The 23447-nt window shown below is 41.6% G+C and overlaps 1 protein-coding gene across 1 annotated transcript; it reads left to right on the forward strand.

Annotated features, from left to right (window-relative positions):
• Nucleotides 1-331: 331 nt before the first annotated feature.
• POU2AF3 (POU class 2 homeobox associating factor 3) lies at nt 332-8164 on the forward strand (the record flags this gene model as incomplete). Its single annotated transcript, XM_075278038.1, is given in 4 exon segments — nt 332-430; nt 4847-4913; nt 5598-5809; nt 7838-8164. Coding segments are annotated over 4 exon segments (705 nt in total), but the record flags the coding sequence as incomplete, so codon positions are not given.
• Nucleotides 8165-23447: the final 15283 nt, after the last annotated feature.

Genomic DNA, 23447 nt, shown 5'->3' on the forward strand with positions numbered 1-23447 from the left:
TGGCTGGGTTGATATACTAGGTTATGGTAACACTAACCTATCTATCTGCACGGCTGGATTGATATACTGGTTTCTGGTGACAGTAACCTATCTATCTGCTGAGATGGGTTGATATTCTGGGTTCTGCTGTCAGACTCCCTTTAACAAAGACAAGCCGAATATGGTTAGTTTTTTACCCAGAACAGTTCTGCTTGCCCCTACATTGTCTATTACAAATTACCAGGTAAACTGAAGCTCTACATCCACAATGTGACTTGGACAATGTCTTCAACAACAAATTTGATATTTGCTTTTCTCACAATGCAAATTTTCATTTTCTTCCATTTGTCTTTCAGCCAAGCCAAAGGTGTACCTGGGAGTTAAGGTTAGGATGACTGTGAAAGAGATGCTGGAACAGCAGAGGGCGCTACAAGCAGAAAAGACGGCCTCAGTAAGTCTTCCCACCCTCGTGCAGACAGCAGCCACTAAAGACTAGACCATAATACCAAGTGCTAATACTAACATCTGCAGCCCAGTACACACACCACTGTTTGCTTTTCTCACCTGGTCGCGTCCGTGCCAGATATATGTAATTATTAATAGGGCAAGTTACTATGATGTTTAGCAGAGAACAATGGCTTTGTGGAATATGCATGTGCGGTTTAGGCCCTCCGCCTTCATATTAAGCTAATCTATCTACATACATTGTAAGACTGTCTGGGCGCCCGATAGGCAACACGTTCAGTTCTCTACTACCGGGGTTGGATGATTAATATCTCAAACAAGTAAGACCGGTGGAACAAAGATTTCTCTAGCACTATGGAAGTAGTCACAGGAAATACTGATGCCCCCAAGACTGGAAGAGGAACACAAGGAAGGGATGTGTGCTGCACCCCGGAATATTCCATTAAACATAGAGAGACAAATCTGGTCTTCCAAGGACAACATTATAGTTTATTAACCATCTTTATACCTTACATCGTGCTAGCCTCTCCTCCTGCTATATACACTTAAAGGGGTTGTGCAGGATTAGAAAGCATGGCTGCATTCTTCTTAGGAAATAACCTTACGCCCGCTGGCAATGCAAGACATACTGATAGGGCATGTAGATTGTGAGTCCTATATGATGGCGCTATATAAGTTAGTAAGTAAGCAAAAAGAAAAAGTCCTATTAAAATGAATGGGACTGAGCAGCAACAAGGCCATGTGACCAACAGTCGTAATGCTACTTCCCGAGAAGGAGAAATCAGCCATGTTTGCTAATCCTGCACAATGCCTTTAAAGTATTTGAAACGCTCTGAGTAAAACTGAGACACTGTGCTGGACCTGAGACGGGTAATATAAGACACATGGGGTTCTTTAAATCTCTGTGTCTTGCAGTAACTGTGAGGCCCTGCAACAGGCATAACACAATTTATATACTTTGTCTGTAGAGTGTGTTTATAGCTTAGCTTCATTCAAAACGTATAGTTAAAGAGAACCTTTCTCCATCTCAACCTAGCCAAGTTCTTAGCATCTGTTAATAGGCTCTGCTCGGCTGATTCCAGCATAGTTGGAATTTTCTCTCTAACTTCCACCATTTCTGAACAAGTGCAGGTAGTTTTGGTGCCTGATGTGTCATTTAAGCTCTATAATGTCAGATGGGTGGTGTCAGGCAGGGAGTGATTCAGAGCACCAATCAGAGGCAGCCAGTGTCAGAGCTCAGAATCACACCCCTTCTCTGCTCCTGCCTGACACCGCCCTCCTGACAGTACAGCATCTATATAATATCAGGCACCAAAACTAACAGCATTATTTGCTCAGGAATGGTGGGGGCTAGAGAAAACATTCCAACTGTGTTGGAATCAGTGGAGCAGCACCTATTAATTGATGTAAAAAGCTGGACTTGGTGGAGGTGGTGGAAAGTTCTCTTTAACTTTATTATCCCACGATGTCTAAAAATAAATGGTTTATTTTCCTGATATCAGGGTATAACAAGTAACCACTGGGCTCCATAGCAAAACTTAGAATAGGCCGCGACTCCACTATGACCACCTTCTTCAGCAAGTTTAGAATATGAAATGCGTGCGATTTTTAAGTTCCTTTAATGTGCAGGGATAGCGTAAGCAATGATGTCACAGGATAGAGATAATTCATAGTAATGTCACAGTAAAGGGATAATGCATAGTGATGTCATAGTACGGAGATAATAATAAGTGATGTCAGAGTCCAGAGATAAAGCACATATTGATGTCACAGTACAAAGATAATACACACAGTGATGTCACAGTACAAAGATAATACACACAGTGATGTCACAGTACAGGGATAATGTACACAGTGATGTCACAGTACAGGGATAATACACACAGTGATGTCACAGTACAGGGATAATACACAGTGATGTCACAGTACAAGGATAATACACACAGTGATGTCACAGTACAGGGATAATACACACAGTGATGTCACAGTACAGGGATAATACACACAGTGATGTCACAGTACAAAGATAATACACACAGTGATGTCACAGTACAGGGATAATGTACACAGTGATGTCACAGTACAGGGATAATACACACAGTGATGTCACAGTACAGGGATAATACACAGTGATGTCACAGTACAAGGATAATACACACAGTGATGTCACAGTACAGGGATAATACACACAGTGATGTCACAGTACAGGGATAATACACACAGTAATGTCACAGTACAGGGATAATGCACACAGCGATGTCATAGTACAAGAATAATACACACAGTGATGTCACAGTACAGGGATAATTCACTGAGTGATGTCACAGTACAAGGATAATACACACAGTGATGTCACAGTACAGGGATAATACACACAGTGATGTCACAGTACAGGGATACTACACACAGCGATGTCACAGTACAGGGTAATACACACAGTGATGTCACAATATAGATACAGGAGTAATTCACAAGTAATTTCAGAATATTTTGATAGTGTGTGCACAAATAACTATGACCTCAAAGCTCAGGAAAATAAGCATACAATGATGCCGTATCCAGGTATAAGTCACACATGGTGTCACAGTACAGGGATCTTTTGAAAGTCAGCTATCCAATCTCAATTTCTTGCACCCTATAAGTATAGTAAGAGGAGATAATCGATTGAAAAGATTGCAAAGCTCAGAAAGAAAGGGTTTGTGTCTTTTCTGGAAACAGCGCCACTTCTGTTTACTGGTCGTTCATGGTATTGTCTGCGATGAATTGTGCAATTGTGATGAAATACAATACCAGACACCGCCATGGATAAACATGAAAAATGAATTTCAGAAAACATCTTTAAACCTCCCTGTTAGATTTCTGTATGTGGACTGGTGTGTATAGCACGTACAGTACCTGAGAAGAATGCCATGTGCATGTAGAGCATGAGGAGGTTTTTGCATTGGAATTTTCCCGCGTGGTATTCGACCGATACGAATATTCGATCAAATAGTCGTATTCGATCGAATACTACTCGCTCATCTCTAGTTGCTACACTTCTAGTTCTTCCCAATGTCTGTAAATAAGCTGCTGCCAGAAAGTTAGTGATAGCTTATATCCTGGGTTGACCATGGGTCTTGTGCTGAGATTCACCTTGCCCGATCCTTCTTTTTCCAAACAATTTCCATTAGGGGATAGATGCCACACCCCCATACGTGTCAGTTAGCAGATCCAAAGGAAATTGGTGGGTTTGGCCTATATTGAATAAGTGTGTTCACCGTTATACCCAAAGCTAGAAGGCAACCATGCTACCCACAAGCATCTAAAGACTATAGCGACCCAATATAAGCCCTTTATCTACAAAACCAAAAGTCCTTGCATGTGCAGGAAATCTAATCCAGGTCCATGTAGATCCAGAATAACTACAATACGAAGGCTCACACTTCTTCTAGAACAGGGGTAGGGAACGTACGGCTCTCCAGCTGTTGCAAAACTACAACTCCCAGCATGCTTACTTGCTCTGCTGTTCTTGGAACTCACATGGAATTGAGTGGAGCATATTGGGAGTTGTAGTTTCACAGCAGCTGGAGAGCCGAAGGTTCCCTATCCCTGTTCTAGAACCTCATGTAGAAGATCATTACTAAAGACACTTTTACAATACAAGTTAGGGCAAAGCTTTGCAAATAGCGACCCCGTTCTGAGGGTTACTTTTTTTTATTTTCTGCATTCTTTGTGCTTTTATCAATAAAATACAAGTCTTGGAAGGTCTCTGGGCTAAGAAATATTTGCATTGTTAGCTGCCAGGTAAATCATTAGCACTTCCTGGTTCATGACATTGAAAACCCTCTGTGTTGTGAAGAATAAACCAGAACAAGCTGCCTCTCCTACCCAGCACAGAGCATAAGCTCACCCCTCCTTCTCCCTCCGCTATCAGCACCTGTGTCCCTTTAAACATTAACCCCCTCCATGCTGGAGCAGTAGTATCAGCTACTGGACCTTGCCTGGAACCTTGAAGCGTACTGGAAACAATTCCCCTCAATATGGGAAATCAAAGTCAAGATGTGACTATACTAAATCTATCCATGGGTATATGTCTTACTGGGCTATATAGAAATGGAATAAATGGTAAGGAGTTGGGACTTTAGTATTACAATGTTATATAGTCAAATATGACATATAGTGATAGTAATATAGCACATATAATACATAGTCTATTGCATTGTATACTTTCCTCTTGTTACAATGTATCTAAGATCTGTCCTCTGCAGACATAAATTTACCACCATAACATAAAACAGACATAAAACCAAGCAATGGACACCTATACAATATAAATGAAATAAGGTATGACTTACCCTCTAGAAGCATTCTTCTATATGATATATCTAACCCCAAAATTTCTCTGTTATTATCTTTTATGCAGGAGTCCAGGCAGAACAAATTGCAAGTTTTCCATCCAATCCCTCCTCCTCCTCCTTCTTCAGGTTGGTGTTGAAAAAAAAAAACTAAAAAAAAAAAAATTTGTCTAAATCATTACAAAGGCACAGGGAATTCTTTATAGATGGAAGGCTCAAAGCTCACGGCTCAACTTAAGATCCACTCAATAATTACTCCGACCAATCAGATCAGTCAACAGGTAGAAGGAATGCAGATGAGGACAACGGGATAACCATGTAAGGGGTTTTTGTGACCTATTTGATATGGTAGTCTAATGTATGGAGGGGATCTTAAGATATATTACCCTTTAAAGCAGCTGACTGGTTTCTTTGTTTGGAGCAAGATAACATCTTGTTGTTATGTCTCCTTAAGTTTCTAGTGCTGCTGCTTTATCCTAAGCACACTGATCCTCATTGGAGATAAGGGGGTTGTTTTTGTAAGATTTCGCAGTGTGAGGTCAAGTATCTCTTTGCCCTAAATTGATATTGTATTTTATGGGGCATCTTACCCAGAATTTATGGGATCCTTGAGAATTCAGAAGAGATTCCTAATAAGGACAAAGAGCTTTTTATTATGTCATGTGCCGAGAGTCAGCTGTCCACTCCATAGCCATGATCAAAATATAAAGTCTGTTGTCGAAGGCAAACAAGATTATGCAAAACGGTTAATTCCTGTTTGATATGCAAATCTTCCATTGTATACATGAAACTAACCGTGGTCTTGTGTCCTAATCCTAGAAATGATATGTGCATACGTACCTACACCCTGTGCACCCAGCTATCAAGATACCAAGCAGCCTCCAGTATATGGTGCCCAGGAAGAAAGTTTTGTGGATGCCTATCTTCACCCTGAGCCTCTCCAAGACTCTAGCTTTGGTATATTCCAGAACCAATCTTTGTGCTTCCAGGAAGAATCCTTCCAGCCATCTCCCATCTTCTACCAGAATATGGTAACTTTTATTCTTATTTTCCTCCTTTTTAGAATGTAACGCCAATAACGCATGCGGAACATGAGGCGCCATGTCCTGAAGTGGACTAAAACTGGCCATGGTGGTTATTGCTTTTTGTTAGATATGATTCTCCAAGGAATTTATTGGACACTTTCTAGTCTCCTTGTCTCTCATTTTCCATCCTTGTCTTGTTCTCTCTTTCTGTCCTGAGAACCCTTCTTAGATGTATACATTCTTAGAATCCTATTAGCACTTTCACCAACTTCAGTTTCCTTTCAACCTACCTAAGTTTGGGGAGGTACTGGATTAAATTGAAGAGACACTGCTGGTAAATGGAGACTTATTTTCAGGCAATGCTCCATGGGAAAAAGTATGTAAATTAGCTCCTTATACTATCTGACACCAGTCAATCCAGAAACTCCTCCAGAAGTAAGAGGAATCCAATTGTAGACATCTTTAAGGGTTCTTTCCACTCATCAGTACCAAGCAGGGCACCTCATCCAGAAAACTTATACCCTACTGACGATTGGTAGGAACCCTGAAGCTGTTGTAGATGGGACCTTCATCCATCTGGAGAGATACGAGATAGTTCTGATTCACAAGAAGGAAGAGTAAGATATAACCTACCTAAGAATAAGCCAATGACTAATATGAACATGGAAATATTACCAGAAAAATGTCTATAATACAAGTGTCCTTGGGTTATTATTGGTTTATTGTATTGTTGACTCCTCTACATGACTCCAAGTTACTCAAAGTCAACTCAACCGACAGTGTAGACGTTACCAGGACGTAAAGGATAAATATGTCTTCCTTTATTACACTGTCTCGGTGGATAACATGGATTTTTTTTCAGTATATTGTTCACAGAACAGCAGGTTTGTTGCATTTGCACCAGAATTTTATATTAAGGCTTCATTTAAATGGCAAAATGGTTTCCCCCTCCTTTTTTCTGACCAGATCCCATCTTATTTCTGGCATATTTACTAGCCACAGGAGATAATGGGTAGGGTAGGGCTGAGCAGAACTTTAGCCACTATTCCCAAGACGTATTCTTCTCACCTGAATTGGTTATATAAGGTACAACTCTTTGATGCACCTTTCAGATGTTATGGATTTGTTACTTCTAGCAATACTCCAGTCTTTCTTAGTTATTCCCTCCGATATACCAGATCCAGATTCTAATTAAATCCAAGACTATAACTCGCCACTGTCACAACACTCACTCACCGGAGTTACTTTAATACGGAATCTTCTAAAAAACAAGCCATTTTTCACATTCATATCATATGGATCCATTACATATAGATTTGAAAAAGGGCTTGTTTTTTGGCTCGAAACGTGTTATCCAATAAAGATTCTGTATCGAAATAATTCCGCAGGTTCATTCCTATTTCTTTAGTTTTTTACAATGTAAAGGAACTCTAAAACCGGAAAATACACAAATATTGTAAAGAGTTGGGAGAGACAGCTCACGTAATCTCTGCATTTTCATTAATCCTTTTTTGTCTCAAGTTGTATTTAAACTGAGAAAAGAGAAAGAGAGTTCAGCTAGATCCTCCTCTTCCTCACTGTCCTGTGCCTGTCTAGCTATAAGACAACTGGCTGCAGCAGGAGCCTCCCCTCCCAAATGTCTGAAGTAGAAGAAACAGGCGCATAACTCCCTCAGCCTGATACGAAATAGACCAGGTTAATTCCATTTGTTCTCTACAGTCTACAAGACTGTATGCTTTGGGAACATGTACAACAATCTGTGGATGACAGACAGTGAAGGCTAGATCCTTCCATACTCATTTCTAGATGTCAGTGTTCCTTTAAATAGTGTTTCCCGGTACATTTTATGGCCAAAGACAATCCTGAATCTATAGACCAATAGATTGACCATGTATGGGAAATAAAGGATGAGATTATTAGCTCATGATTTGTTTGGCTCACAGAATCTCACCAAATATGTCACTTGTTCTGTTGCCTGTATGTATTCACATAAAGACCATTGGAATGACTGCGTTTTGCATTGTTCTGTTGCAGACTCCAGAATCACCTTCAGATTCATCGGAAATGTCAAACTCTTTTGAATACTCGCCAGGTTACCAAGGCATGGAGTTTGTAGCCTACGACTCTCCTTCTCACCAGGAAACCAGGAGTTGTGCCTATGCCAATATGGATCATCCCATCTATCAACACCAGAACGACTCCACATTCTGTTACTGTGCTTATTGCTGCTCCGTAGACTATCCTGAGCCAGTGAACACACAGGAGTCCTGCGCTTATGCCAATACAGACTATACGGGATATCTCACCTCATCAGAGGATTTTCTTATAAGGGAACTCAACATCTACAATATGTACAGTTAACTAGCGACTAGAATTGTAGCTATGGATTGTTGGCCCACTACAGCAGTAATACCAAGTGCTTTCATTCATTCGTTCAGATTATTGTAATAACTTATCTTATCATAAAGGAAGACTGTCACTGGAATCCAGATGGATGGGTTAGGGTCACCTGAGTCAACCAATGTTTCTCGCATGTGCCTCCATTGATGAGATAAAGCCTTTTCTTGTCAATATGTGATATGCAACAGCGTTATCTTGGCAACTAAGGCAAAGATTCATAAAGGGGAACAGTGTTTTACTCCAGTGACCCATGTCTATCTGCAGGGTTTAAATACTGAGTTCTGGAGACAGTTCTCCGTGCAAACACCTCAATGCAATAATAAGATACTAATAATAAATTACAGGGACACAGGACAGACTCTAGGTGGCCATACACTGTTATTAGCTGTCCGACACTGAATCTTAATGAACTCCTCATACACATCCTCATACACATCCATGTTCTGTAGGTTATTCGATGGTGAAACATGGGAATAAGCCATTTGCTAGAGGTCTGGTGTCAGTTTATCTCCCTTGAGAACACAAGTTTGGGTTAAAACTGAGCAAATCTGATCCTATTTTCCAGCCACATATGCTAAACAGTCCAGTGCTGATGAAGTCAATGGATTTGGTCAATGCACGACTAAAACATATGGCCACCCTAAAGTCTGATGATTTCTTATGGGTCCTTCTTTGCTATCGTCCGACAGCACAGTAGGATCAAGGATACTAAATTTCAATAAGTACGATCCTTTATGCTGTTGGCCGATCAATGTCTAATGTATATGAGTAGCTTTATAGACCATGTTATGCCTACTGAAAGGTCTGTGAGTAGTGGGCTGTCCTTGTGTCATGCACTGCCACCATACCACCACTATACAGGTCACGGAGTCAACTGCTTCTGACTCCAAGCTATGTATAGTATGGGGACTGGATACACCTCAGAACATCTGATTTGAGAAGGAGGCTGACTTTCACCCCTCTTCCTCCCACCTTTAAGATATTTAGGCCTATCCTAAGGATAGATCATCCCATCACACCTTCACCAGAAGATTTTCTCCAATGGGGACAAAGGGTCAGCATTGAATTTCTCAGTCTGGGGAACATTGGCCGGTCCCTCTGAAATTGGCAGATTCAGTTGACATTGCTTTTATATGTCTGGGCTCTTTAAATTTACATTCAGTCATAAGAAATTGAAATTGTTATCTGAGTAAAGGATGATTGACTGCTGGAATATTCCCCTCCACCCCATGATCTATATAGCACCGGCAGGGTCTGTATCTATAGCCAGTACAACCATTGTCACCATGTTCTATAGTTGCCTATAAAGAAGCTTTTTATGCTTTCTTCTAGACCGATCTGTGTTCTCTTGAGCCTGCAATGTACATACTCTTATCAAAGCAAATGCAGCGTGCCGTGTACTGACACCTGCAAATACACACTACATATTGACAGTACGTTACACTTTTATTCACTTATTTCTTGTGCGCACACTCCAAACAGGTTCCCACGAGCGGAGCTGTCAGGACCGGAGCTTCTGAAACAGAATTCCTTGAATTCCACGATTGTCGTTACTTGAAAGATTTTTTTTTTTATTGTAGGCAGTCCTTTCAGGGAAGGGATTTGGAACAAAAAATAGAGAGATTTGAAAGGCTGTAAATAATTGTAAAAGATTTACTAAATGATGGCTAAAAGTGAAGATTGATGTTTATTTTTACTACTATAACTTACTAATCATAACTATGAATGTTTTATAATTGCAAAGTCTCTGCCTTTTTTATATGTTTGTCGTTTTGTCTTTTTTTTATTGCATTGTTTATAGTGAATTATGAACAAAACTGACATTTCTAATAAATGTATATATTTTGTAACAAGCAATGTTTCTCTCATTGTACTGCGAGCCCCCCTTGGGACGGGGGCCCCACGTGGTGCAAAAACTGTGGCGTTTTCTAACAAATCCATCCATGCTGTGCAGAAAAATATGAGAAGCAGAAACGCTGAGTTTTCCAAAACCGTTGTGGTTTTGGAAATTGCAACATGTCACATACTTACGGAAATGCCGGCGGTTTCCCTACAGGTATAATGGAAGCAGAAAGTCCGTAGAGGTTTCCTACGTGGGGCCTTAGACAAAGGCTGTGTCCACACGGAGGAATTTGCCAAGGATTCGGGGGCGGATTTTCAGATTTCTCTTGAAATTTGCCTCCCATTGTTTTTAATGGAAAAAGAAGTGTTCTGTTCGATCTTGTCACAGATTCCACGGCTGATTCAGCCGCAGTGTCCACGGCTCGAGATTCCCTGCTTATTAGGCATCGTCAGTAGCGGGATGCTGTGACAGAATCTTTATGTACTGCATCAGCCTTGCGTCACGGCTAGACTGCGAAAACACCAGCGGCAGAAAATGAAGAGGAATACCCTTAAAGTGTCTTATTAACAATGCTTGCTGATTCTTTAAGGCAGTGGTGGATCCAGACTTTGCGGGGCCCTGGGAAATTGACTTTGGCGGGGCCCTACTTACCAGGTGGTCTGGGAGTTATGGAATACTCCCCCAGGGGAATGGGGGGGTCTGGAGGTCTCCCCCCCCCCAGGATTTTTTGAAAAAATTAGCCCTAAAAATGCATTTTTGAGGCGTTTTTTTTTTAACTAGTGACGCTAGGTTCACACTAGCGCCCGGAGTCCGTTCTGAGTTTCCGTTTTCTGCATGCAGTTTCATATACACCCTTCATTTGCCCCTAGTTTCATGTCCCCCCCTCCATCTATGCCCCTAGTTTCATGTCCTCCCCTCCATCTCTGTCCCCAGTTTCATGTCCCTCTGTTTCTGCCCAGTTTCATGCTATTCTCCCCCTTCATCTGCCCCAGTGTCATGTTGTTCTCCCCCCCACCTTCATCTGCCCACAGTTTCATGGCCCCCCCGTCTCTGCCCCAGTGTCATGCCGTTCTCCCTTCCCCTTCATCTGCCCCAGTGTCATGCTGTTCTCCCCCCCCCCCCTCCATCTGCCCGAGTGTCATGCCATTCTTTCCCCCCTTCATCTGCCCCCAGTTGCATGAGCCCCCTACATTATGTTCCACCTTAATGTTTAACACAAAAAAACACACTCACCTTCCTCCCCCACCACTCTCTCCGCTCTCTCACTCATACACATAGTTGTAGGCGCGATGTGACGTCATCACATTGCGCCTACAAATGCCGGAGCGCAGCATTAAAGCAGGAGCTGAGCTGTGACAGCTCCTGCTTTAAACGCAAATGTATTCAGCTCATCGGCGTCCGCAGGGACCTACCTCCTGCCGACCGGGACCGTTGTGTTAGGTCCGGGCCGTGCCGCGGGGCCCCGGGCGGTTGCCCGGCTCGCCCGGCCCTGGATCCGCCCCTGCTTTAAGGACTTATGCACATAACAATGCCATTTTTATCAGCCCTAGCATCCGTGAAAGACACAGCCATTTTAAAACCAATGAATGTCTATGGGTCTATTCACATGTCTATTTTTACGTCTGTCAAAATGGAAAAAAATGGAGGATGTCAGTTTTTGATGGCCGTGATAAAAGTTTGGCAAAAAACAGACATGTGAGTAGACCTATAGACATTCATGCGTTTTAAAATGCCATCACACGGCTGTTATTCACTTTTGTGTGAATAGGGGCCTAGATTGCTATAGTCAGATGTCATGGGATCATAGAATCGGTCTTGTTGGATTTTAATGTGTCCCGATTCTTTGTTCTAATAAGAGGGTGAATCATCTCTCACTGGTAAAACCACATGCACACTTGGCTGAGCTACAGGAAGCATTGTCAGTACCTACTAGTTACCACAGAACTCTGTACAGAGAAGAAGATATCCGCACAAGTAAAGCATGACTAAGGAAATAAAATAGGTCATTCAGATATATTACAAGGTGGTATATTATTACATTTTATAGCTGTTGGCCCCAAACTTGGCTACTGCTGAAGTTGCGCTTCAAGGTACAGAACAACACCTGCGCTCGCTCCAATGCGTTTCTATTAAAGCTAGGGTTACACGGCAACACCTGGTAAAATCACCACAAAATTACCGTAAGGAACCCTTAAAGGGAAAGTTGATCTTTGTAATCATTTTTTGTACAACTTCTAAGGATGGAAAACGAAAAAAAAAACTAAGCTACGTTGTCAACTGTCATAATTACACATCTTCAATCCATTAGTGTCTACAGTTTATAAGCAGACCTATATGCCTCCATAGTAACAGACTACAAACACATGTCAGGGTCTGGGGTTGCTAGGTGGGGTGGCAGAGACACACAAGTCCAGATTCTTTAGTCCAAAACAATAGTAGAGTTTTATTTTCACTCAAAAAAAGGTAGTGCAGCAACAAAAGGAAACAATACAAAAATAAATACCTGCTCGGCTAGGCTCTAACTAAACATAGAATAGGTTACCTCACCTAGAATAACAGAAATCCAAAAGCCAGTAGAATCATTCAGGACACAGCTCCAAAAATATGACCTCTCTGTTGGCTCTCCAGCCAAGCTCTGCCCAGAGTCTGCTGCTGGAGCTGGCTTCTTAAACCTCCTTGACGAGGAGATTCTCTGCAGCTGAGTCCTGCCGGAACATCCCCAAAGTGTGGACTGGAGGAGGGGTGGAATGACAGGTCCCACTACCAACCTACCTGCCATTCCTAAAAATCCAGCCCAATACTGAGCATTTACCAAAATGCTCAGCAGACGAAAGTTGTCTGCTGAGAACAAACATTCCTTCTGGAGTTTTCTCATCTCACCCACCTTAGTAGTCTGGGTGAGATGTACACCCCCTCCATTACCTGACCAGCCATCGGCTTACGCACACCAGGAGCGTAACTACCAGGGTAGCAGTGGTAGCAGCTGCCACTGGGCTCGGGACACTAGGGGGCCCGGGGGCAGCTGCTACCGCTGCAGATTTTTTTTAAAAAATAGGCTGTTATCTGCTGGAGTAACTCCAGGACGTAACGGGCCCTATTTACTGCAGCACCGGGTGCTGCCTGAAGGTAGATGCTGAGAGGAGAGCAGCTGCCTCCTCCATAGTCCATCTTTTAATAGTAGTGAAGCCAGCAATTGCTGGCTTCACTACTATACCCAAGCAGGGGCCACCTGCTGTCCGGGCCCCTGCCTCCTGGCACTTGCATGTTGACAGCTGGCAGGAGAAACTTCTGTCTCCTGCCTGCTGTCCCAAGCCCTGTGCTTGCATCTATACTAGTAGGTTACAGGACCTGTGACATGACATCATCAAAGGTCCTTTAACCTACCAAGATAGAATGAGTCGTTTGTGGACAGAGCTATCCGGATTGTACAGGTCAGTGTACAATGGGGGGAATGGGTTGTAGGCTGTGAGGAAGAGGGGTACATGGGTGTGCAGGCTCTGAGCAAGAGGAGGGAATGGGGGGTGCAGACTGTCAGCAAGAGGGGTACATGGGTGTGCAGGCTGTGTATGAGAATGTCTGCACCCCCATTCCTTCCTTTCTCACACACAGCCTGCACACCCATGTAGCCCTCTTTCTGACAGTCTGCACCCCCCATTCTGCCCTATGTGAGCAAGAGGAGGGAATGGGTCGTGCAGGCTGTGTGTGAGCAAGAGGGGTACATGGGCGTGCAGGCTGTGTGTGAGCAAAGAAGGGGGAATGGGGGTGCAGGCTGTGTGTGAGGAAGAGTGTGGTGGAATGGGGGGTTCCCCCTTCCACATCACCCTCTTAATCACACACAGCTTGCACCCCCATTCCCCCCTCTTGCTTGTACCCCCATTTCCCCTCTTGCTTATACACACCCTGAACCCCACGTCACCCTCTTGTTCTCATACAACCTGCACGCCCATGTCAAAAGTTCGCCACGGGGCCCCACCATTCCTAGTTATGCTACTGAAACACACCATCTGTAGTCTGACCTTGTAACCATATTGTAGTCTGTTGATATCTAGCTAGTAATATTTATATTTAAAATTTGCAGAAAAGAACACAGAAGGGGAGGGGTTTAATCCAGGAATATATGCAAAGACAATTATTGTGGTCAAAACTAGAGATGAGCGAGTAGTATTCGATCGAGTAGGTATTCGATCGAATACTACGGTATTCGAAATACTCGTACTCGATCGAGTACCACTCGCTATTCGAATGTAAAAGTTCGATGCAGAACCAGCATTGATTGGCCGAATGCTATACAGTCGGCCAATCAACGCTGGTTCTTCTCCTACCTTTAGAAGTCTTCTCCGTGCAGCTTCCCTGCGGCGTCTTCCGACTCTGAATTCACTCTGCCAGACATCGGGCCTGGGCAGAGCCAACTGCGCTTGTAGTGCGGGCATGCGCAGTCGGCTCTGCCCAGGCCCGATGCCTGGCAGAGTGAATTCAGAACCTGAAGATGCCGCAGGGACACTGCACGGAGAAGACTTCTCGGAGGATCCAGCCGACCCTCACTCGTGGACTTGGTAAGTATAATTTGATCGAACGTTGCCTACCCCTGAAATGAGCATTTTCCCCCCATAGACTATAATAGGGTTCAATATTCGATTTGAGTAGTCGAATATTGAGGGGCTACTTGAAACGAATATCGAACCTCGAACATTTTACTGTTCGCTCATCTCTAGTCAAAACCCTTTATAGCCAAGAGTTAAAATTGGATCCAAATTAGCTCCCAAAACGAGTGATTTTATAAGTATACAGAGTGACATGAGATGAACTTTGTGGACAATTTGGAATTTTACAAACCTCAAATAACCTCGGATATTGCGTCATGTCTTGTTTACCTCAGTACGTGCTTTGGGAAAGGAGACTTTCCAGAACTAGCCATGGTTCTCACATTTAATTTGTATTTTTCAGCTATTTAATTGGAAAAGGGATGACAAGCCATACCAACTTGTTTCCTCATCATGGCCAAAGTGAAACTTGAGAGTGTAACCAGAGTCTCCTTCAATTTCCATGTTTTCTTAAGGAATTACAGCTGGGTAGAATTAATTCTCCATTTCCCATTATCTGATGGCGATGAAATCTAGAATAAGCTCAGATTAATAATTGTGACCTTTCTCGGATGGTTTTAGGTTTCCATTTACCCACAATCCATTCAGTTTAAGACAATGCGCTAATCTAATTAACAGTAATGGTAAAGTAAATTCTCGATTTCAGGCACCAGGTATGTCTCTCCTGAAGTGCCACATGCCAGTTGCAATTTGCTTTGCTTCATCTATCATGGACATGTTTGCCTTAAAAAAGACATAATGGGTTCAATGGGTTATCCATTCTTAATATGGATGACATGTATCTGTAGGATAGGTCATCAGTATGAGATTGGTGGGTGTATCAGCTGATTTCTGCACAGTGTACAGAGCCAGACACCAGACAGCTCAGTACACTGTGTAGTGAGTATGATGCTCTATTACAGCTTAGCTACTATTCACGCCACTGATATAAAGTCTTGAACTATCACTAGAATATTACATGCCGGTATTTGTGACCATCACCTCCATTGGTAGAACTACCAGTGTAGCATTTATAGTGCCTGTTATGGTGCCCAGTAGCTAAAGAGTTTACCTACACTGTAAGGTGGGATAGAATAAGTAAAGAGTGAAAGTTGGCAATGGTAAATTGAATATGGATCACATAGAATAACACACGGGACAGTCTGGACACTAACGTTGATGTCTTGTCCTGCCTTTCTGTTGAAAGTGGTTATGGGGAGGGGGCTCTATCCAAGTTTTGCTTTGGAATCCCATTCAGTAGTTACTTGTAATATCTTGATCTCATCTCTTAAGGGCTAATATTGTATATAAAGTCTAATATGGAGTATATTATAAGCTAGGGGCATGATCCAAATAGATATCAGAGTGTTGTGGTGAGCAGTGCGAGGACAGATGAGTAACAAGTGATATACGTCAGGAGTCTGTCCTGAGTCGAGTCCTATCCTTTTTAATATTTTTGTAGGTGACATAGGAGAAGGTTTGGTAGGTAAGGTAGGCCTGTTTGTCGATGATACAATAGTGTGTAATAGGGTCGATGTTCTTAGAGGGGTTTGTAACATGGGAAAACATCAAGCTCTGCTGAATGAATGGCCCAAACAATGGAAACTGCAGTTCAATATTTCGAAATGTAAAATAATAGGGAAAAGGAACCGTCTGAGTATGGCATAGGCAGTTCTGTGTTAGCTGGAACTTCAGATGAGAAGAATCTAATGGTTCTGATATCTGACAAACTAAAATGTGTGTACAGGGCAGCACAGAAAGTAAGTAGGATGCTTGGCGGTATAGCTAGAGATATAACCAGTAGGAAAATGGAGATAATGATCCCTCTGTATGTGAGACCCCATCTGTAATACTGTATCCAATTCAGGAGACCCCACCTACAAATATGGTAAAGGGTGTAAAGAATAAAACATCAGAAATAACTTATTTCTGGCCCCTTATGCATCCACAGGATAGGCCATCAGTATCTGATTTTTGGGGATCGGTTCGACACCCGAACTCCACATAGATCAGCTGCTCCAGTAGCCTCAGGGCACGGAAGGTGATGCAGAGGACAAGAATTGAAAGAAGCTCTGAACCTACTCAAGTTATTGGAGTGTAACTACGGTTCTCTGGAACTAGGGCTGTTTTAATAAATTAAGGGACATTTCGTAAGTGGGCCGCCCTCACGCATAATTTAATTTTCCCTTACATTTGCCCCCTATCCTCTCAACCACCAATGCTGAATACATGATGGAGTGCTGCCATTTTTCATCTTCTTAGATACAGTAGATATATAAACATTTGGATGGCGGCTGGGTGTCACCTATCATAGATGTTAATTTCAGACTAACGACCCACGTAATGGGCCGCAGCAAAAAAAAAAAGCACTGCAGGAAAAACCATAGCGGTAATGCATTGCAGTTTTCCCCACAAAGCTTTTTACAGGAAGTCCGCTGAGTTTTCCTCTGCAGAATTTCTGCTTCCATTATACCTATAGGGAAACTGCTGGCATTTCTATAGGTATAATTGACATGCTGTAATTTCCAAGACCTTGATGGTTTTGTAAATCGCAGCATGTCCTCTATGTGTATTTTTCTGCAATCTATGGATGGGATTTACTTTGCAGGTACTGTAAAATGCTGCGTTTTTTCCTTCATGTGGAGCCCCGGCCTAAGACTGCATTGCCATCCTATATATTGTTTCTCCTTTTTCCCCTAGTGATTTTATACCAAGGATTGGGGTTCATCTGAGCTCATTCCAGGATACGATCCTGCAGAGCTACGGCCTTGCGATGGGTCTAGCTTATTGGTGTGACTACTTCTCCTCTTCAGGACTCCTGGTCCCAGTGATATTACCTTTGATGCTTCATCCTGACCACCATCAGTTCTGTTTACCTGTTAAGGACTTTGCTTAAAGATTTGGCCTAAAAGGCTATGAACATTGAGTGCAATAAGTACTGTTTCTGGAAGGACACTTGACGTGAGAGATGTTTGCAAACGTTGCCCCGTGTGTGTTAGGCTGTGTTCTTTGGCCTGTATAAAACACGGCTACTAAAGTGGCTTAAATCTCATGGTAAAGAATTGAGCTCCATTTGACATATATCATAGACTTGTACAAACAGTATACGGATTCTCAGCGGTGTAGCCTGATTTATATATCACATGATATCAGGTAAAGAGGAGCTGGCACGGGTACAGTAAGAGGCACTGCTTGGATTATTGACAAAGCAGAACAAATCCTCTTTCAGATAAGTGATTACTACTATTTGTACATAGACTGTTCATTTGTACCCTACAACCGAGTGTATTAGCATCGCGACTATTGTCCTAGCAGGGGAATGTAAACCAGGAATGACATACTGATCTTCTTATCAAAAGAAAAGTAACACTGCAATGTATAATAGGATGAGAAAAGGAAATATTGTGCAACAATGTAACAGCGTGTGAAGATCTGGTGGTGTTTAATTTGGGTTGGGCTTTATGTGAAATTATAGTTGTTGACTCAACATGGAAGAGAAGAAATCAGAATTAAATATTGATGCAAGTCAATTCCTCTAGTGAGTCCTTTCAGATTAACCGCAGGGCCTAAAAGATGTGAGCAGGAGGAAGACATGTGTAAAGAAAGGAGGGGTGCTTTACTGGAGTCTGTCATGGTCATCTATTAAATACAATACCCCCATATTGCTTATGGGTACACGCTCACATTATTTAGGGACAATGACAAAAATGAGAGGGCAGAATCCAGTCATAATTACCTTCTATTGTCTGATCTGGACAAAAGTTATCATACTCAATATGACAGCTCAATAGGTCTTGTGTAAGGATAATACATTGTATAGTGTGCCAAGCCGCAACCTCACATATAACCCCATAATCCCTTCCTGCCATATCAAAATTCTGATTTTTCATTTTCATTTAAGTCTTTTCTTCCCCTTCTTCCAAAAGTCATCACCTTTTTTATTCTCTGTTCCCATACCATATGAGGGCTTGTTTTCTGTGGGATAAGTGTTGTATTTTTTATTGTCACCCTTTAATATTTCCTAAAAATGGACTGAGAAACAGTAAATTGGAAGAACTTTTATGAATATTCTTGAATATTTATTTCTTAATATGAATAAATATACATTTATGTTTATGAATAACACCTAACACTTACATCCTCTATTATCAGAACCTCCCACGCTCGTATACAAGACTTCTCCCGAGCTGCACCACTTCTCTGGAATGCTCTACCCCGGACAATCAGATTAACTCCCAATTTCTACAGTTTCAAACGCAAACTAAAGACACATCTTTTCAGACAGGCCTATCACAATTCCTAATGTAAACTCTTCCGTACTATAATTAGAATCCTCAAAATGTAACCCTCCTCTGTCCCCACTCCCACATTTCCCCACATGATATGATGCCATTTCAGGCTAACTCTATATGTCCAAGCACCATCCACATGTTACAGGACACCACTAGTGATGGTTCATAAAGTTTTATGTTTGCGTAATGACAGTCACCTCTATTACAAAAGTGTTTGACCTCTGTATAAGCAATGCCACCCCTGCTAGCTCTTGTGTCACCCCCTCTACCTCATAGATTGTAAGCTCTTGTGAGCAGGGCCCTCAGTCCCATTGTGTGAAATGACTTTCTTTGTAATGTATCTTTCTGTCTGTATTTGAACCCTACAAATTGTACAGCGCTGCAGAATATGTTTATAAATAACATTTATTATTATTATATTATGAATATTTTAATGAATATTTTGGTATATTTATTTGTGAATATAAATTATGAATAAATATACATGTTTTATGAATATTTTATTGCATATTTTTACTACTTAAAACTTACCATTCTATTTACAACTTTTGTTACATTTTACTACTCAAGAAAAATAAAAAAACCTATGCTTTTCTCGCCATATTCTAACACATATTTTGTCTACGCAACTGCGTCAGGGCTCATTTTTTTATAGGATGTCTTGTAATTTTTCTAGTTATCATTTCAGTTTGTGTGTGACCTTTAGATCACTTTTTATTCAATTTCTTTCTGGGAAGCAAAGTAGCCAAAAAAATGCATTTTGATGTCTTTTCTCTCTTAAATTATATTTTAATAGTTTAGAGAATTTTGGAAACAGAGATATTGATGATATTTATTTGTATATTGGGAAAAGGGATGTCATCAAACTTCTATTATTTTAATATTAATAAAAAAAAATGTAAAAAAAATATTTTCTATTTCTTTTTAATCCCTAATGGGTTTGAATTGCTTATACCGTAGACGGCAGTCTCTGGCAAAACCATGTTCCTATTGACATTGTCAGAATAGAAATTGAAGCGCTTCTATAGAAAAAAGTTTCTGACAGAGGCTAAAGGCCTTTATAGACAGTAACATAACTAAAGTCTTGTGGGCCCCGGTGCAATCTTTTGTCTGGGGCCCTCTGCCTCATCCCTACAGTGAATTCTTGATAGTGATGTTACGGGTGCTAAGGAGTTTAGTGTGGTTAGGGTAATCTGTGGGTCTCCTTGGTTTATGGGCCAGATGGAAGCTGCAATATCAATAGTGATGCCAGTGTTTCTAGGCCGCCTAAGGTTTACGGGCCCCGGTGTGACTGCACCCTCTGCACCCCCTCTAGTTACGCCCCTACTTATAGTGGTTATTATTATCCAAACCCACTGATTCAGGGAACCAGCTCACCATGTACTTTTTCTTGAAGGCCTCCATGTTGAAAATGAGAGGAACTGATGGCATTAAATTTCAACCCCAGGTCTTTTTTTTTCTGATAAGAGGAGAGAGGGCTCCAGGTGTTAGTGACTGCCATACAGGCGCTCATCCCCAACACCCACAAGGGTCAGTTATTTTACAGGAAGCCAATTTACTTATCAGTATATTTTACGCACGTGGGAGCAAACCCACGCAAAAATGGGGAGAACCTATAAACTCCATGCAGATGTTACCCATGGTCAGATCTGAACCCAGCATTGCAAGGCAACAGTGGTAACCACTGAGCTACTGTAATGTTAAGGTGAATATCGAAATGAGGTGTATGGGTGTATGTGCACCTTTACTTCCCTTACCCTATGCAGAACACATGCACACTCAGTCATGTGTATATGTGTATAACTCATATATAGTATAGGGGGCCGGTAAGAATAACAAGTGTCCAACAGTGATCCAATGTGTATGGAAAGCTCTATCTACATTGCACCTGTGAATGCACCTCTTAGCCTTACAAGCCTAGCAATAAATTATGACATATTGCTAAAGTAATACTCTTTGACTAGATTGTATTGAATTATATAAAAAGGATAAAAATAAATCAACTGAAACATTATATAAAACCCCTAGCACTTGACTTCTTGCTTCTCCATTACTCATTTTTAGTACACAGTATATAAATACAGGCTTTACAAACATTTGCCAGCTGACAAATGTCTTAAAACATAACTCTATAAGGGTATATTCACATTACTGTTATTACAGTCCATTGCTGTCATCTGCCATAGTGATAGGTTAACAGACACAGATATAGCCCCCTCCATCTGCATCCATTTCCATTGCCTGTAATGTAAATCACATGACGGACTTTCTTCCTGCATGACGGACTTTTTCTACTGTCCATGAACTAAAAACATGACGGAAGAAAGCTTAATAGGAATTCATTGCAGAGGGGACTTATTTAATGTCCATTGAACTCATCCTGTCATGGTGAACAAAGGAGAAAATTTAAGCAAATTTTCAATAATTTTGAAATATTGGTGCAAACTGAACTCTAGGACTTACAATTCTCATGACTCTATCACTTCCCTAAAGATCTATACACACAGTGGCCAAATGGGCGTATTGACTATTTCATGGTGTCTCTCATCTCTCCTGCCAAAGGCTAAATTATTTTTGGCAATTATACTGCAGTATTATGTTACTCATGTTTTATTGAGGGGAAGGGCTAGAGCGCTCATGTCGTTCCCTTGTGAAATCCACTGGGCTACTTGATGCCCTGGCAAGAGGTGAATACTATTTGTTGGGTGTATGCAATGACCCATAAGGTGTGTAATGACAAATACTCTATGAAGGGTATAAACAACGTACTATGAGGTATTATGTGTAATGTGCTGCCAAGTGGCGTGAAGGATTTACTGCCAAAGGTTTATGCAACGTGCTGCCAATGTTCAGTGAAAGTGAAGCTATGCGAGGAGATAAAAGAGGCGGACAAAGTGAGAACTGATCTCTTTATGTGAGAAGTGATAGTTTAGGTTAGTACAAAGCTGTTATTGACACGATTACACAATTTTTTAGGAAGCCTGTTTAAGGCTGAGGCCCTATGTGGCGTAAATGCAGAAGCGGGACGTTTTCTATGGCATATACATGCATAGTATTGATTGACTTGAGATCTCTAAAGTGTCTAGAGACTCCGAACAAACTTCTGCTATTAAAGGTAATATTAGCTTCAGCAGCAGCAACACAAACTTTGTTGTGAGTGATGCAAGTATTTAACGCTGTGACATCACAGGTGAGCCAAGTGTGCTCAAGAAGCCTCCGTTGTCTATTCATCACTTTCAATACCTCTATGGTGTCTTTCATAAACCTAAATGCTCGGCAAGCAGCTGTAATAAGCCATCCAGCCATGAACCAAGTCTTTCCAATATACTCTTTACCCCAGATATAATTGGCCTAAAAGGAGGGGGAACCCCTTTGGGAATTTTGGGCAGGGCATAAAATACTGCAGCTGAAGGAAAATCAAATACCAAAAATTATTCACCTCTAGAGTCAAAGATACCCAATGTGACATCCTGATGTACCACGTCTTTGAGGATTTGACACCTTTAGTATGAAATATGAAAAAAAACAAAAAAACTTTTTAAGTCTTCAGTAGGTGATACCTTTTTTAATGGCTAACTCATAATGATGACAGAATATGACGTTTCGAAGCTTCCTCTGAGCTCCTTCTTCAGATATATCTAAAAACACTTTCTAGAGGCTGCATATTTATAACTGGACACAGGGGTAGGGTTACAGGAGGGAGGGGGGAAGAGGCTTATTACTATATACTTATAACAACAAACAATCAATTGCCAGATCCCAGGTTATCTTAATGGCTGTCTTAATGATTTGTATAAAAAGACATAAACCCACGTGAGATGTTCATTCCATTGTCCAGTGTCTGGAATAGGGTCATGGCCTTGTACTCATAAATCAGTCGCTGTTTCCTTGATTTAAAGTTCCCTTTTAAGATCAAGATTTTCATGTCATTGATGAGGTTATGATCTTCCTGGCAGAAGTGTTTTGGCACGGGAATATCAGTTCTCTGTTGTTTGATTGTATGGCGATGTGAATTAATTCTAATTCTGAGTTTCTGTCCGGTCTCTCCAACATACAGATTTTCAGTGGAACATTTGGTGCAAATGATCAAATTCACCACATTAGGTGTGTTACAGGTGAACACACCTGGGATTTTATATTCCCTGTTAGAGTTTGGGATCTTTATCCTGTCAGTGGGCAGTATGTGAGGGCAGGTCTTGCACCTCTTCTGTCCACATGGAAATGTTCCTGTGTTAGTTGGAGGTGACAGTGAGCTGCTAATAATCATATTCCTGAGGTTTGGTGGTTGTCTGTAGCACAGGAGAGGGGGGTCTGGAAATATGGATTTTAGACGGTTGTCTTTTTGTAGTAGTGGATGAAATTTGCATGTGATTCCTCTCAGCGTCTCCAGGTGGGGGTTGTATGTGACGACCAGGGGCACCCGATTGTTCTCCTGTTTGGTATTGTATTTTAATAACTCCGATCTTGGTAACCTGGTGGCTCTGGTGATTTGGTTATCAACTGATCTTGGATGGTAACCCTGCCTCAAG

This window comes from Leptodactylus fuscus, chromosome 6 (genome assembly GCF_031893055.1).
Source record: "Leptodactylus fuscus isolate aLepFus1 chromosome 6, aLepFus1.hap2, whole genome shotgun sequence".
NCBI classification, from domain to species: Eukaryota; Metazoa; Chordata; class Amphibia; order Anura; family Leptodactylidae; genus Leptodactylus; species Leptodactylus fuscus.